The 14,042-nt window shown below is 41.5% G+C and overlaps 1 protein-coding gene across 5 annotated transcripts in view; it reads left to right on the forward strand.

The window, feature by feature from the left end:
- Positions 1–8,999: 8,999 nt before the first annotated feature.
- Positions 9,000–14,042, forward strand: part of ppargc1a (peroxisome proliferator-activated receptor gamma, coactivator 1 alpha) — a 297,981-nt gene continuing 292,938 nt past the window's right edge. For 2 of the 5 annotated variants that reach the window (XM_026161835.2, XM_026161836.2), the window contains exon 1: positions 9,000–9,249. In XM_026161835.2, the coding sequence (XP_026017620.1) occupies positions 9,169–9,249 (81 nt within the window). In that variant the 5' untranslated portion in view covers positions 9,000–9,168. The remainder of the gene's footprint in view (positions 9,250–14,042) is intronic. The other 3 variants (XM_026161841.2, XM_026161842.2, XM_026161840.2) reach the window with 2 other exon arrangements.

Below are 14,042 nucleotides of genomic sequence, written 5' to 3' on the forward strand. Positions count from 1 at the left end.
GATGTTTCTTCCTCTGTCTGCGTTAAAATAACAGGATAATCTCTACATAAACTTTCTGTCTTCACCCTCACGTGCGCACACGTCCTGACTTGCCAAATCCAGCTAGTTTCCCGGCTCTTGAGGGAAGTTAAATCTTCTTACTGGGATATTGATAGCTTCAGAAACAGTTGGGGAGAGGGGGATGTTAATTGCAAATGTTTCGGAGCAAGATCAGTGTGAAATCCCTGCTGCGCTGGAGCCTGTTCTGGCTGTACTGCTTTGTGTCACTGCCTCTCTAATGTTGAAGGTAAACCTTGCGGTTGGGAGAAGTGTGCCTTGCTAGATTAAACTTAGAAACTAGAAGTGATTCCTTATAAACGAAGTTGGTTGAGCTCTGACAAACTTTCTTGAGAAGCTTTTCCCCTCTCATTCTGTGGGTCAGCAGCTTAGTCTAGACAAGCTCTGTGTGGCTGGCGATGCATGAATACCACGAGGAGTATGAACAGCAGGACTCTTGAACAAGACTAAAGGGGAAAAAGATTCTGCTGTACCACCCTTGATGCCTCATCATCACAGCTTTGCAGGTGGCAGTTTAGTGCACAACAAGTTTCTGTCCTTTTAACATATAATCAAAGTGCTGTCTGACCTGGAGAGTGAAAGCACGTAGCTCCTCGTTTTACCCTTTAATCTATAAACTGGCTTCCAGTGAAGCACTCCCAAATTATATTGGGAGTGCTTGTGTATATTTTAATCCGAAAGATATTTCAAATATCACTTATATCAGCTTCACTTGCTCAGTAGTGCAGTGGTATACACATACACTTAACAGACAAAAATTTAATCCAAGGAGGGGATACACGATCTTGGGAAGGGCAGCTGGTGTAAAAACCTGCCAAATCAAATATGTGGCGCCACCTGCTGTGATGGTCCCTTGTGAATAAGGGAGTAACCAGAACTAGCTTACTTAGGTTAGCTTACATGCTGCCACAGAGAGCATGTAAGAGATGGATGGATTTTAACATCGTAGCTGTCACTGTCTTTATTTACTTGATATGGTGTGTGTGGACTCTTATTTGGTCACACTATAAGCTTGGTTACCGAGCTGCATCCATAGATAGATAACTTTAACCAGGGAAGAAAGAATTGCACGTGGTGGCCTGCAAACACATTATAAATGATGTAATATGAAATGTGTGTAGAAGTGTGTACATATGAATACATAAATCCAAAATCCCACAGTTACACGAGTCAAGAACAAGCAGACGTGTTAAGAAACACTGTTTGTGAATAACATCTAACAGAAACTTGAAAGTTGTGCAGCAGCATACTGCAGTGATGACGACTTACACCAAACCATTCTAAATAAAGATTGTGTGCATCACACAGACACGGGTACAAGCTAATAGATTCTTAGTTAACATATGAACAATACTACAATCATTCATACTAGAATATGCCTGAAAAGCAGAAATTGAGGGATCCAGTTCAGTGACTTAAAGTAGCTGAGGTGAAGCTTCCTGCTGGCTCCCACCTGGCTGTAATTAACAATGCATCATTTTAAGACACTTCAAATGGGTGTTAAGAAGAAATCTGATGTCTTTAAGACTTCACAATGGAGTAAGCAAAGCAAACGGACATTACACTGTGGGCAAAGAAGGCACCATACTTTTTACTCGATTAAAAGAATTAATCCGTCATCAGAACGAGTGAATGTGCAAACAAACGCAATGTATTTAACCGCTTCTCTGCACCTTTCTTCTCCTGCAGGTGGACTGTCGACCGTATCACCATAACCTTCCTTTTGTCTCTTCTGCATCTCAACTTTACATCAATTGTAAGGAAATATACTTAAGCCTCAACTAAAGATAGAGGCAAAAAATGAACCAGTAAGCATTTTCACAATCTCTGTAGTGTCTGGATGTAGGCAGGCAGAGATAGTAGACCTGCTACTAAGGGAGTTTTAAATTAAGCCTGCAGATTGTGTAATATGCTAAGTCAGGAAATTAGCATGCACGCTTCAATATTTTTGGACTTTTGGGAGACGAGTTTTTAAGTGGATGGCCTTTTGCTTGGAAACATCCACAGAAACCACAAAATGGTACCAGAGAGATTAGTCTTTCTCCGAAGTGAAGCCAATAGAAAACCCATTAGTTTGAGCTGATCTGGAAATTATATGGAATTGATCCTGGGGTAAGAACAGTTTTTCATGCTCAATACTTCCCATTGATTCACCCTGCCATAATTACAAATGAAAATCATTACGTCTCCAAGTTGTATTTTGTTAGTGTCTGATGTGAGGCTACACGAGGAGAGCAAGCGGTCTTATTTTCTTGCTCTTACTCTTGCGTCTGCACGGGGATGGATGTTCATACATATGAATACGCGTCTCTGTATTATTAACAGTGAAATCTGGACCGAGCTGGGATGCGCTTCATCCTTTGTTTGGCTATTAAAAGTTGAAGCCAAGGGCTTGCGGAGCACCGCATGAGAGTCGTCTCTGCATTTAATCCCACAGCTGTTACGCATCCATCCTTACACTTTGTGCTGATGTCGTGTGTGGAGTGGGCGGAGGACATTTATGTGGCTTTTTGACAGTAACTCACCAAAAAGTAGCAACCGCAAACAAATTCCAGACAGGTATTGTTCACTGTTTCCAAACAGTGTGAATCACCAGCTTGCTACAGCTCAATCTCCTACCACCCACAGAGTCCTGGATGGTGCCTCATCATCATTTGAGTCCGTGGGTAGGGAAGTTTATTGCAGAACACCTCAGCGTTTCAGGAAATCCATCCGCCCACCCAGTCCTCCCATCCCACGCCGGTCCTTCCCCCCACCAGCACCGAGACAGGTGTCTTATCTCCATCGCGCAGCACAAGCACAGCCAATCTTCCAGGAAGATGGCGACCGCAATGTGACAAATCCATCTGTCCTGGTTTGAATTTGTATGCTAATTTGAAGTAATAGCCCCTCTGGTGACAGTGCAAGGGAACAATTCAATCACGCCATCTATGACAGTTGCTTTCCAAGCCTTCTCTGTGATACAGGGAGTATATGCACGTACCGCCGGGTTAGGGCTTGATAGATTGGTTATGTAGGGGAGACGTGGCATGTAGACTGCATGTTTAAAAATGGCCTGCCAGTTTCGGACCACTCACGCAACTACCGAAGGCACCTGTGCAGAAACGTGCAGCCGCCACCTGTGGGCAGAGGGGGAGTGGGGGAGGCGACAAAATTTAACCTCATTTATTCCCCCACAACGCTGGTTGCCGCCCTGAACTTTCACCCAGTTTTGCTGCCGCAGCCTCTGTGAGAGATGTGTGAATGATAGAAGTATCCCCACATAAGATCACACCAACACAATTGTTACATTGTCACACTGAATTATCGCAGACTGCTGATTTGATTCAGTGAAAAGCTTTTATGTGTCACTGGGCAAGACGAAGAAACAAGTTGAAAGAACACAGAGGATCGAGGCACAAGTATAGGAACAAACCGAGCTGCGCCTCACTCTCAGAGGGAAGCCGGATGCTATTTGTGATTTCTCTCGTGTTGCGGCACTCCACCACACCATACGAATGTATAGGGCTCCATAATCTTTAAATTAATCTACAGCACAGGACAGATTATGGCTGATGGTGACAGATAAGGCTAAAGAACAAGCTGCCATTCGTTTTGCTTGCATCATTCTTTTTCTTTGCCTCCAGATCAGAGACTGCTTTCCTTCGAGACACCGAGTTGGTTTGCCAGAATCCCGCCCATTCCAACCCCCGACTTCAGCGCAAGTGTCACGGAAAGATCAAAATCTTGCTAAATTCTTTATTTTAAGTTTTTTTTTCCCGAACACAGAGGATTGTAATGTGTTTTATCATAATGTACGATGTTGACACCACTCGCAAGCCTCACGGCAATGAGCTAGATGAAACGCGAAGGCTGGGTTACGGCCAGTCACTGTAGCAAACATTCGCTGTCTTTCTCCCACTCTCTGCCGCAGTGAATTCTTGACAATTTCTGCATAGGAAAGAGAATATGCAACACTGTGCCAATTGACCATACTTCAAAAGGGTGCAGATCACGCATCTTGATCAAACGAAGAGGCCGGCGAAGAAGACTGACGCTCGAAAGGCCCGTCTGACTGCATGGGTCTCATATCACAATAAATGGTGTGCTAAAAGACAGTTCTTCAAATGAGCCCTGTTAGCAGCAAAATGAGAGATTGTCCGTGCTCAGCATGGCTGCACGCGGGTAACACTTATTCCGTGGCACAATGTTGTACTGGTTTGGCTTCTAAGGGCTTGTTTTCCCACAATGCTGTACAATTATTCTGATGGTTTGATGTGCAGTTAGGAATTTAGTCTAAAGCTGTAATTTCACTTTAATTGGGAGGCCTTTAATCAGTCATAATGGGCTTGATTCAGTCTGACGCCTCTATCTGTGACTTACAAAATGATAAAGCACATTGAAGAACACATGGAGAGCAGGGTTGTGAAGATTGAAATGCAGAAAAAAAGGGTTTTTAAAACAGAAATTTTAATATCTCAATCCACCTACACTAATCTTAGTCATGAAAGACAAGTGATGTGTCTAGAGTTGTTTAGCAGGTTTACATAAAGGAACACTTACTGCCCCCTTGTTGCATTGTCTAGATATATTGTGTAGCCCCATGGAGGCTCTGGAGTTATGAGTCAACCCTCCAGGATTTTCAAAGGAACATAAACTATTTTGAGGTGTAGTAACACCAGCAGCAACGTCATGATTTCACTTTAAACTTTAGTAAGACAGTATAAACACTACAGTGAGTTAATAAATCTTAAGATGTTCAGTAAAAACCTACAATTTTCCTTTAAAATGTCAAATTACATTTTTTGCTTTGTAAGTATGTGTATTATGTATGTAAATGTAAGTAGTTTAGCCATATTTTTTGTATAAGTTGACAAATTATTAAATATGTGGAGTAATTGCATGTGTATTTTGATTACAAGGCAATTCAAGCACTCATTATCTCATGATCTGGGAATAAATGAATTAATCTGCGGTTATATGTTCATCTGGTGCCATGTGCTGTTACATTTTGTACATAAGTTCTGTGAGACAAATATGGTGTACAGATGCTTTCAAGAGTTGACAGAAAGCTTCAGCAAGAACTTACTTTTGTTTACGGTAAAGGCCCATTTTACCTCTGCAGTTGTTTTGGCTTATTCCGAATGATTAAACCTCTGCCAAGGCTGAAGCTAGGCCAAGCTACGCCGGAAAATGGGAACTATGTGCTGTCAGCAGTCTTTGTGAATATATAGGACAAATAGTAAAGGTGGAGGTTGCCTCACACTAACAGGCACAAGAAAACTAACAGGAGAGCGAGAGAGATGTCAATCAACTCAGTACACAGGCCCACACAGATCTGAGGAGACACACGGTACACTCAAACACCTGTGTGGGTGCACTGTGGGTTTGAAAGTTTGCATGCCTTTTACATTTTAGCATTAGTTAGAACACAGAATCGAAAAAGAAAAAGCCCCATTTTGGATACATATTTTGGACAGAATGTAAGCTGGTGTTTTGTGGGATGAAATATCTTTAGTCAAGATAAATCCCAAATAGAGATCAGGATACATGTAGGCCAAGGCTAAGTACTGAACTCGTGTATTATGTCCTACAATATTTGTGCACCTTTTGACAGAACTGAGTCTGTTTTAAAAGAAGCAAAGGCGACAGTGACTTCTACGTGTTTCTTTCATGCACTGCCTACATCACCCCCCTATATTTTATGCAAAAAAGTCTGCTATTTTTGGATACATTTAAAGTATATGAAACACTGAGAAAAATCCATTTTGCACACAGACATTCATCTTTGGGTTTGGGGGACTAGTTGTGCTAGTACAGTAGGCTATGTTACAGTCAAAAAAAAAAAAGTCCTTCTAATTTTAAGAAAGAAGTAAACAAATTCATCAAAAAACTGGACTTCATGCTACCCCTGCCACACAGCCTGGAATGTGCTCCAAGGTTTCATCCATCCCTAAACTGGCTGGATGGATGTAAGTTTGTGCACACCGGACAGGTCAGGTAACTGGACAAGCCAACACAGAGACAGCCAATCACTCACCCAATTTAGAATCCCCAATTACCGGTAACTTAATCCCACTAACTGTATGTTTAGACTGTGGGGGGAAGCCAGTGTATCTGAAGAGAACATGCAAACGCCACACAGAAAAGGCCCAGTCAGACAGTGGATTCAAACCCAGTATCTTCTTGCTATTAGGCAGCAGCGCTAACCACTGCACAACTGTGCTGACCTGAGTGGCACAAAGTTACCAAAGTTAATCAAATCTGATAGTCAGCACATGTGCTTTTTGTGTTTACAAGTTTCCAAATTGTCTGTATAAGACTACAAATTGTTAAACCCATTAGAGACTAAATCACAGACAGCTCAGTTAAACTGGGAGAGAAGAGAAGTTATCAATACTTTTAAATGTACAAGATATTTATAGTGTGGTGATACCAATGTTACAACAAGGAGTGACTATGTATTTTACACTTAAATGTATTTCAAGACATGGACAAGTTTCTGCATTTATTTTCATTATTTACATTTATTTTCAGTCAAATAAAATTACAAATACAATGAATTGCACGGCTGTTCACTGGTAATGGTCAGGAATCCGGTTGTTCAGTCTGACGTCACTAGCCGTGTCTGGGCCTAAACTCCGCTGCAGGTCCATATATCCAACGATCACTATGGCATTACTGAGAGTTGAAAAACTGTCTAAAGTCTTTCATCTTTAATAAAATGATCAGCGTTCTGCTCTACCAGGTGTAACAATTGAGTTTAACATCCAGGCATCCATGAAAACGGAATTTATGACATTTAACGGAGTTAGAAGTTAGCAGGAAGTTAGCTCGCTAGCTTCTATCTAAATACAATATAGCATGTCCTGACTGCGGGGTTTTGGAAACAAATTAAAACGTACAGCTTTGTTATCACTTCCAGCATAAATGAAGACAGAAAACTAAAAAGCAGTGACGTTTGTAGGGTTACTGAAGTTTGGCTAGCTGGTTTAAAATGATGTGCTACATGACCGCTAGCGACACAGCTATGCTAGCATAATATAAACAAGCTACCTTTTTTTCCACTCGATAAAAGTTAACGTGAGTGTTCTCTGTGGTCAGGAACAAATGTAATCGCATGGCAGGATGCTGTAAAAGGACCAAACTTCAGCCAGGAGAACAACTGAGATAATCCATCCACAATACGAGGTTAGTCATTCATATACTGCTGCATGGGCTGGGCTGTAGTTACATCCTAAGGTTTTAAAAACTGAGCTTAAATAAATGATTAGTGGTAATAAAAGCCGAGGGAGGTCAGCAGTGATCACTGACTGTTTTAGGAGCTTTTTGAGATCAAATATAAGAAAATACAAAACATTAAACATGTTAACAACACAAAAGCCATATTAAACGCAGACTACTTTTTTTTTTTTTTTTTTTTTTTGGAATACGTTTTATTGACAAAGCACAAAATACAGATATACAAATACAAAATAGCAAACACAATGTCAGGGGGTTCGTATAAAAAAGCAAAATAGACAGTCTATTATAGAATCACATGATATTGAACAGGGAACATAGGTTTATGGTTTTGACAGCTTTTTGACTTTGAGAATGTTGTATGGTTTTAACATATTGTTTGGTTTCATTTAAAAAGCACCGAAAGGATGGTTTTGCGTTAGAAAATTTCGACTTATGTATATGAAATTTAGCCAATAATATCAATAAATTAATCAAATAAAATTCGTTTGCCCTGTGCATGGGGTACTTAAAGAAACCAAACAATATTTTCTCGTAACAAAGAGAGAACTCAGAAAAGATAAAGGAAACAACAAAAACACAAAATTCTTGCCAGAAAAGATTCGTGTATAAGCATGACCAAAATAAATGAGAAATATCTTCCTTCACACAATTACAAAATGTACAGTTAACATCAATGTCCTTTTTATAACGTACAAGAAAAGACCTAGTTGGGTAAAAACGATGAATAACTTTAAAAGATATTTCCTTTACTTTGTTATTTAATAGAAATTTCGACGGTAAGGTCCAAATCTTCTCCCATTCCAGGTCCTGGTATAAGTTATTCCAGTAGGCGACAGCTGTTGGGACACAAATTCTGTCTTTTTGAAACAGAGTTCGTATTTCACGGTTGTTTTTCCTCCTTACAGAGGGGAAACACACCTGACCGATGTAAGTAACAGCAGGATCCAGTGGTAAAGGGGTCAAATTAAACGCAGACTACTTTAGGCCCGGAAGTAGGATTTGTCGCGTCATCACTGAACAACCGGATAGGGGGTTCATGAGATGTGGTTGCTGGTAGATAGCAACTATCATATAAACATAAACCTGTGGGGTCTGGAGGTGGACACATGAAAGTTTTATATGTAAAACTTTATATTTAGCAATGTATTTTAAATATAACACAGGATTCTGTGTCAGTTACTACAAAAATAGCCCTTTGAAATCAGATGACTTTGCTTACACATGCCATACACCCCACCCTTATTCTTGGTACCCCATTTGTAAAAATCCTGGAAAAACCCTTGTACAGGTGCTAGCTTTTTGGCATACATATTAAGTGTTCACGAGGACATAAAAACTATTTAAAAGTTTTCTAATTCTTCAAACTTCCCTAAAGTGTTTTTTCTACCGGCATGTTTACCGTTTTCATGTCACTGTTTTCATAATGCCCCGGGTTTCATTAGCTGGGAAAGGAATTTTTGTTTAAAAAAAAAAAGACGTAAAAACAAAAAGCAGTTTTCTTATTTTGCTCACCGTGACCGAAAGAGAAACAGCTAACGACCACACTCCAGGCATCCAGTCGTTTCTCTGCCTTGTTATTTAAAGTATTTTTCATCGCTTTCGTCGGTAGCCACCGTTGACCCTGACACCTGAAGGCGGTGGGATGCACCCCGACACATCCCACTTTGGTTTTTTGGAGACGACGGCCACGTGACCGAGGTAACGGCAGCATCCGCGCGCACACCGCCGCTGTTCGTTTGATAGCATCCACGGCGCCGGACGGAGAAGAGAGCGGGACAGAGAGAGAGAGAGAGAAAGAGAGGGAGATAGGAAGAAGCAGTCGTCGAGGGAAGACTTGAACAAAATCTCCGTCTTGCTGACTCCTTCACCAGACGCGGCGGGCACACCATGGACGGCTATGGCCGGACCGAAGATGAGCTGTTCTCCTCCTGCCTCGTGAACCTCACCTGGGAGACGTGCTACGAGCAGGTAGGACAGGTCCCTCTCCGCGGGAGAGAACAGCGTCGTTGTTTCCGCTGCTGTGATTTAAAATGGCACAAATATATATATAGAGAGAGATATGTAAGTGTTTAAAGGGGGAGTTTAAAGGGCTGGTTTTTAATGACTGACTCAGCACGTGAGGTGAGAGCAGGTACAACTTCACAAACTTGGGGTTTTTGTGTTTTGCCAGCAGGGTCACACGAATACTTTCCTCAACTTCCCTTAAGCTTTCTGTTACTCAAACATTCTGCCTTTAAAATCAATAATGGATGAACCTAGTAGACAAAATAAATCTTATGCCGGGAATGTTATCAATAAATTAGAGGTAAACACACACACACACGCCATTATTCCTTTGAAGTATCTGAGAGACACGATCTTTTTGGTGTTATGAGTGAAGCTTTTTCAAACAGATCATAAGACACCGGCTTCTTACTAAAGATACCTGTGTACCTGAGACCCGTGGGTTGCTATGTGGGTCTGGAAATCAGGTAAGGCAGACTGAGATTGGAGTGAGTGTTGTTGTTGTTGCTGATGCTGAGCACTTTGATCCTGGAGTGTCGGGCCTGTTTCTCACACAGCAGAGAAGCACTGGTGTCTGTTTGGAGATAATTACCTAATTCATCCTCCCTCTTCCCTCAAGCTCAATCAGTTTTGCTTTTTAAAAACACACTTATCGTGCTATATGAAATCCCTCTTAATTCTCACATTCTAATTTGAGGGAGGAATGCGTGCGGCTAAAGTCATCTGCCACAAGAATGCCAATGAAATCATTCTCTATGAATGCTAAGAGGGCTCCCAGCTATTTAGCAGTTTATGCTCAATGATTGATGCCAAAATATTTGTACAGTGATTTTTATGGTAATTTACTTGAATGCCACCGTGAGAGCTCGGGATATATACGCGGGGAATTTATTTTTCTGTTATCAGTATCCAGGTTGCAATACAGAAGAGGAGGACACTTAAACAATCAATCTCCTGTGGTTTAGTGGGCTAGCATTTTGAATTACAAGTAATCGCAAATTAAAGAGGATTAGGCTCTTAAAGCCTGAGCTCCTGATTGGCCGTGCCGAGTGTCATATTGTAACAGTTATTTAGGCACAAGAAACAAAAGCCACCCCAAAAACATGACTCAGAAGTGCAAAGTCACTGTGAATGGCATTTTAAATGTGCAACAATTAAGCCTCGGCTGCAAAGTGGATTTCGGCACATCAGTCGAGTGCAAGCGCATTTACAAATTTAAGACACTGAAATCCACAGCAGAGAACTGACTTAGCGTTGTAGACTTCTGCTGCATTTGCATCAGTCTTCAGGGTTGGAAAGTTTAGAACTTTACGTCGCTGTTGTTCAAGGCTGAAACTGCAGACTGAAGGTAGTTCAGCTGAAAATATCGAGAGAGAAAAAGGCCATTACCTAGGTTTATTTTTCTTACACCTGCTAAAACGAACAGTTGATAAACTGATCAGCAGAAAATTAGTTTTTAAGTCTTTTTTTGTAATCAGTTCATCTTTCAAACACTGTCGCTCAGTCGATCGTTTTTACTTTTACACGTCACTTCAGATTTGCTGTCTTTGGGGGTTTGGAAATCTGGTCTGAAAATATAAGAAATCTAAGTTCACTTGGATGGATTCTTGTTTTTCTAGAGTGGGTGGTTCTGCTGTGTGGCTTAGGAGGTAGAGCAGGTCATCTACCAGACACATGGTTGGTGGTTTGATCCCTGGCTGTTCCTGTCTTAGGCAAGATACTGAATCCCAAGCTCCTCCTGATACCAGAGTAGAAAAGCACTATATAAGCCTAACCCATGTATCAGTTTGCATATCCTATTGGTCAGTAGTGGCCTGTACATTGGTATATGCTTATATTTTTTTAATATAATCTTTATATTTAGAGAAAATCAAGATGTAGTCAGTACTTTTGGCTGTTTTTACACCAGCCATCCTTCCTGACAGGACCCTCCCGTTTTATCCAGGGTTGGGATCCGGACTAGGTGTACACTTGTGCCCCCAGTGCATCTGCTCCCCACTCTTGAACTGGGGATCTTTTGCACACAAGGGAAAAGTGTTAACCTCTGCAAAGCAGAGCTGCTATAATACTGGAAAAGGTGCTGGGGTATTTCAGAAATCATTTCATAATTTTCCCAGCCTGGCAGCATGTGTAGGAGAGTAGCATCACAGCTGAGCGGACGATGGTTCGAGATCTAATTTGGCAAATATATTGTTGATGAGTTAAACAATGTCTCCATCATTTTCTGTTTTTAATTGATCTGACATCCAGCGGGTAGCGCTGAGTATTTGATTTGGCAGATTTTTACGCTGGATGCCCAGCCTCATGCAACCCCTGGGGGATTTGTGCCTCCTCCTGGGATCAAACCAGGGGTCTTGCTTGTTAGGCCAATATGAAAACCACTACACTATGGAGATCTGTAATGAGCATATTTCTCCTTTCAGACTGGCTGATATTAGATTAACAGACAACACAACTGAAGCTTTAATCCACAGCGAAAAGGTTGGACTATTAGCCCTACATTCCCGTTCCTATATGAAGAGTTAACATAAAATGGTCTTCCTCAAATGCTTTCACATATTTTCCCAAATCAGCCTGGCACAGTCTGTATGCTTCCCATGAAAAATCTTTAATAAGTATCTTCCTGGAAGCAGGTCATCTGCTCAGCCACCACGTTGTTAGCCATGCACATATATCCTCTCTCGCCCTCCCCAAGTCCTAGGGCGGGTGGGTAAATAAATAAATAAGGCAGTAAAGGGAAATGTTGACACAGCCTGTCCTTGTGGCCAGATTATCCACTCATGCTTGAGCGCTGGGTAAAGGCCCTGCATTATTCAGCCTAAGACACAGAGACAGGGGAAAACCGTGGAAAAGCTGGGTCTTGCCGCAGGAGTGTGTGCGTATGTGTGCGTGCGTGCGCTCTTTGGGGTGAGTGCTTCCACTTTTAAAAGAGCAGACATGGGGGATAGCTGAAACGCAAGCGGTGGGGAATATGCTGTCTTCGCTTAATTATCAAATGAACTTATTGCCTCTCCCTCCACTCCATCGCCTTCTTTTTCCCCACTCTCCACAACCCCCTCGCCAACACCTCCCCCTCTTAATCATCAGGCTTCTTGAGAGCTGCTGTCCGTGGTGCTGAAAGTTTCATCACACATTTTGTGCATGTCTTTTTGGAGTTCCAGGCTCCGGTCCCTTCCCAGGCTCCGTCGCTCTTCAAAAGCAATGTATTCAGTTTGTCTCGACAAAAAGCGTGCCAGCGCTTGGCAGTCCGACTCAAAAGGGTGAACTCTATCATTCAAGACGTTTCAAAAAAGCTGCAGGTAACACAGCGTGCGCTCAGAAGCAGTAAGAACTAATGCGTTTTTTTTATGTGTCTGCTTCTGCCTACAGCATGTTTCATCACAGCGAGGCTCAAGCTCCGTTACTACTCACTCAGTGGCTTGGTTAAATGAAACCTCCTTTGTGTGCGCTCTTATGTACAGTATTTGATCCACGTGAGTCCCTTTTTTTTCCGTGTAATGAGACAGTAGCTTCACTGTTTTGCTTTTTGTGGGTGGAGGCACTTTACAGCAAGGAAGGAATTAAAAACTGTTTAAACAGGGTTGTATTTGGAGAGCCTTTTGAGAGATCACAGACTCAGCAGAGAGCGAGAATGTGTTCCTTTCTTTGAGTTTACAGTATTGTACTCCACTTTTGGCAGGGGAAAGGGTAGAATTTCAAATATATTTAGTGTTCATAGCTAAGTATAAGAAAAATTGATTGTAAGCTGTCAGGATGCCTATGTGGCACTTGGGTTAATAAAAGCTCTCATTCAGAGCGGAAACAAACTCATCATCATTAGTCAGTCGATGGAATAGTAATTGGCAGCTGTTTGGTATCAATCAATTCATTATTTGCTTTTTTTTTCCAGTTCCAGCTTTTCTGTTTTTATAGCATTGAAACCAATTTTCTCAGTTTTATTATTCAAATGACTAATCGGTAAGAAAATTTGCAGGCTGGAGTCCTGCACATCTCTTGGCCTCTCTCTTTTTCAAATGATGGAATCCTTTTTAAGCCAGGATTTCCTCATTGTTAATCCAGTGTCTGCAACTGTCTGTACAAGAACTAGTCAAGCTAGTCTCCCCTACTGTCATGTACCACTTCCAGTTCTCGTACTACATCAGGATTATTCCTTGAAAGTTCTGTTCCAGTGACTTGTTGGCTTGCATTTGGGCTTTTCTGTCACTGTATTTTAAAAAAAAGATGAAAGAAGGAGGTTGCAGGGGGCCAGATATGGTGAAAAGGGCAAGCACGGAGCGCTGTTTGTATGGGCATGGCAAAGAAATCTTGTATTCTGTCACTGTGCAGATTTTTTTCTACTTATTTGTTCTCTTCTCAGATATCTCAGGCCTTTATTCTGTGGTGATGGTGAACTCTTGTGTCCTGTGGTTAAATTAAAAAAGAGAGGCTCCTCCTTATCTGGTGCACTTCCCCTTGCTGTGGAAGGCAAAGTTATGAGGGCTTGAACAAGGAAACTACCATGAAGGGGATAAAAGCCATATTTATTTAGGGTAGTTTGTGAAATTTTTCACCAATTGCAATGTGACGGTGGTAGCGGAAATTTATGGATTATTTCTTCAGGTAAAAGTAACAACACACTATAAAATAATGTAGTAAAAGTCACGCAATCAAAACTTTCATGGGACTGAAATGCTAGTGGCTAAATGATTAAAAGTAGAACTACACATGTGTGTAAAAGAGCTGATTTTTATACAGCTATACAATGGTCGTTTTTACTT

The sequence above is a fragment of the Astatotilapia calliptera genome, chromosome 3 (assembly GCF_964374335.1).
Source record: "Astatotilapia calliptera chromosome 3, fAstCal68.1, whole genome shotgun sequence".
In the NCBI taxonomy this organism is placed as follows: Eukaryota; Metazoa; Chordata; class Actinopteri; order Cichliformes; family Cichlidae; genus Astatotilapia; species Astatotilapia calliptera.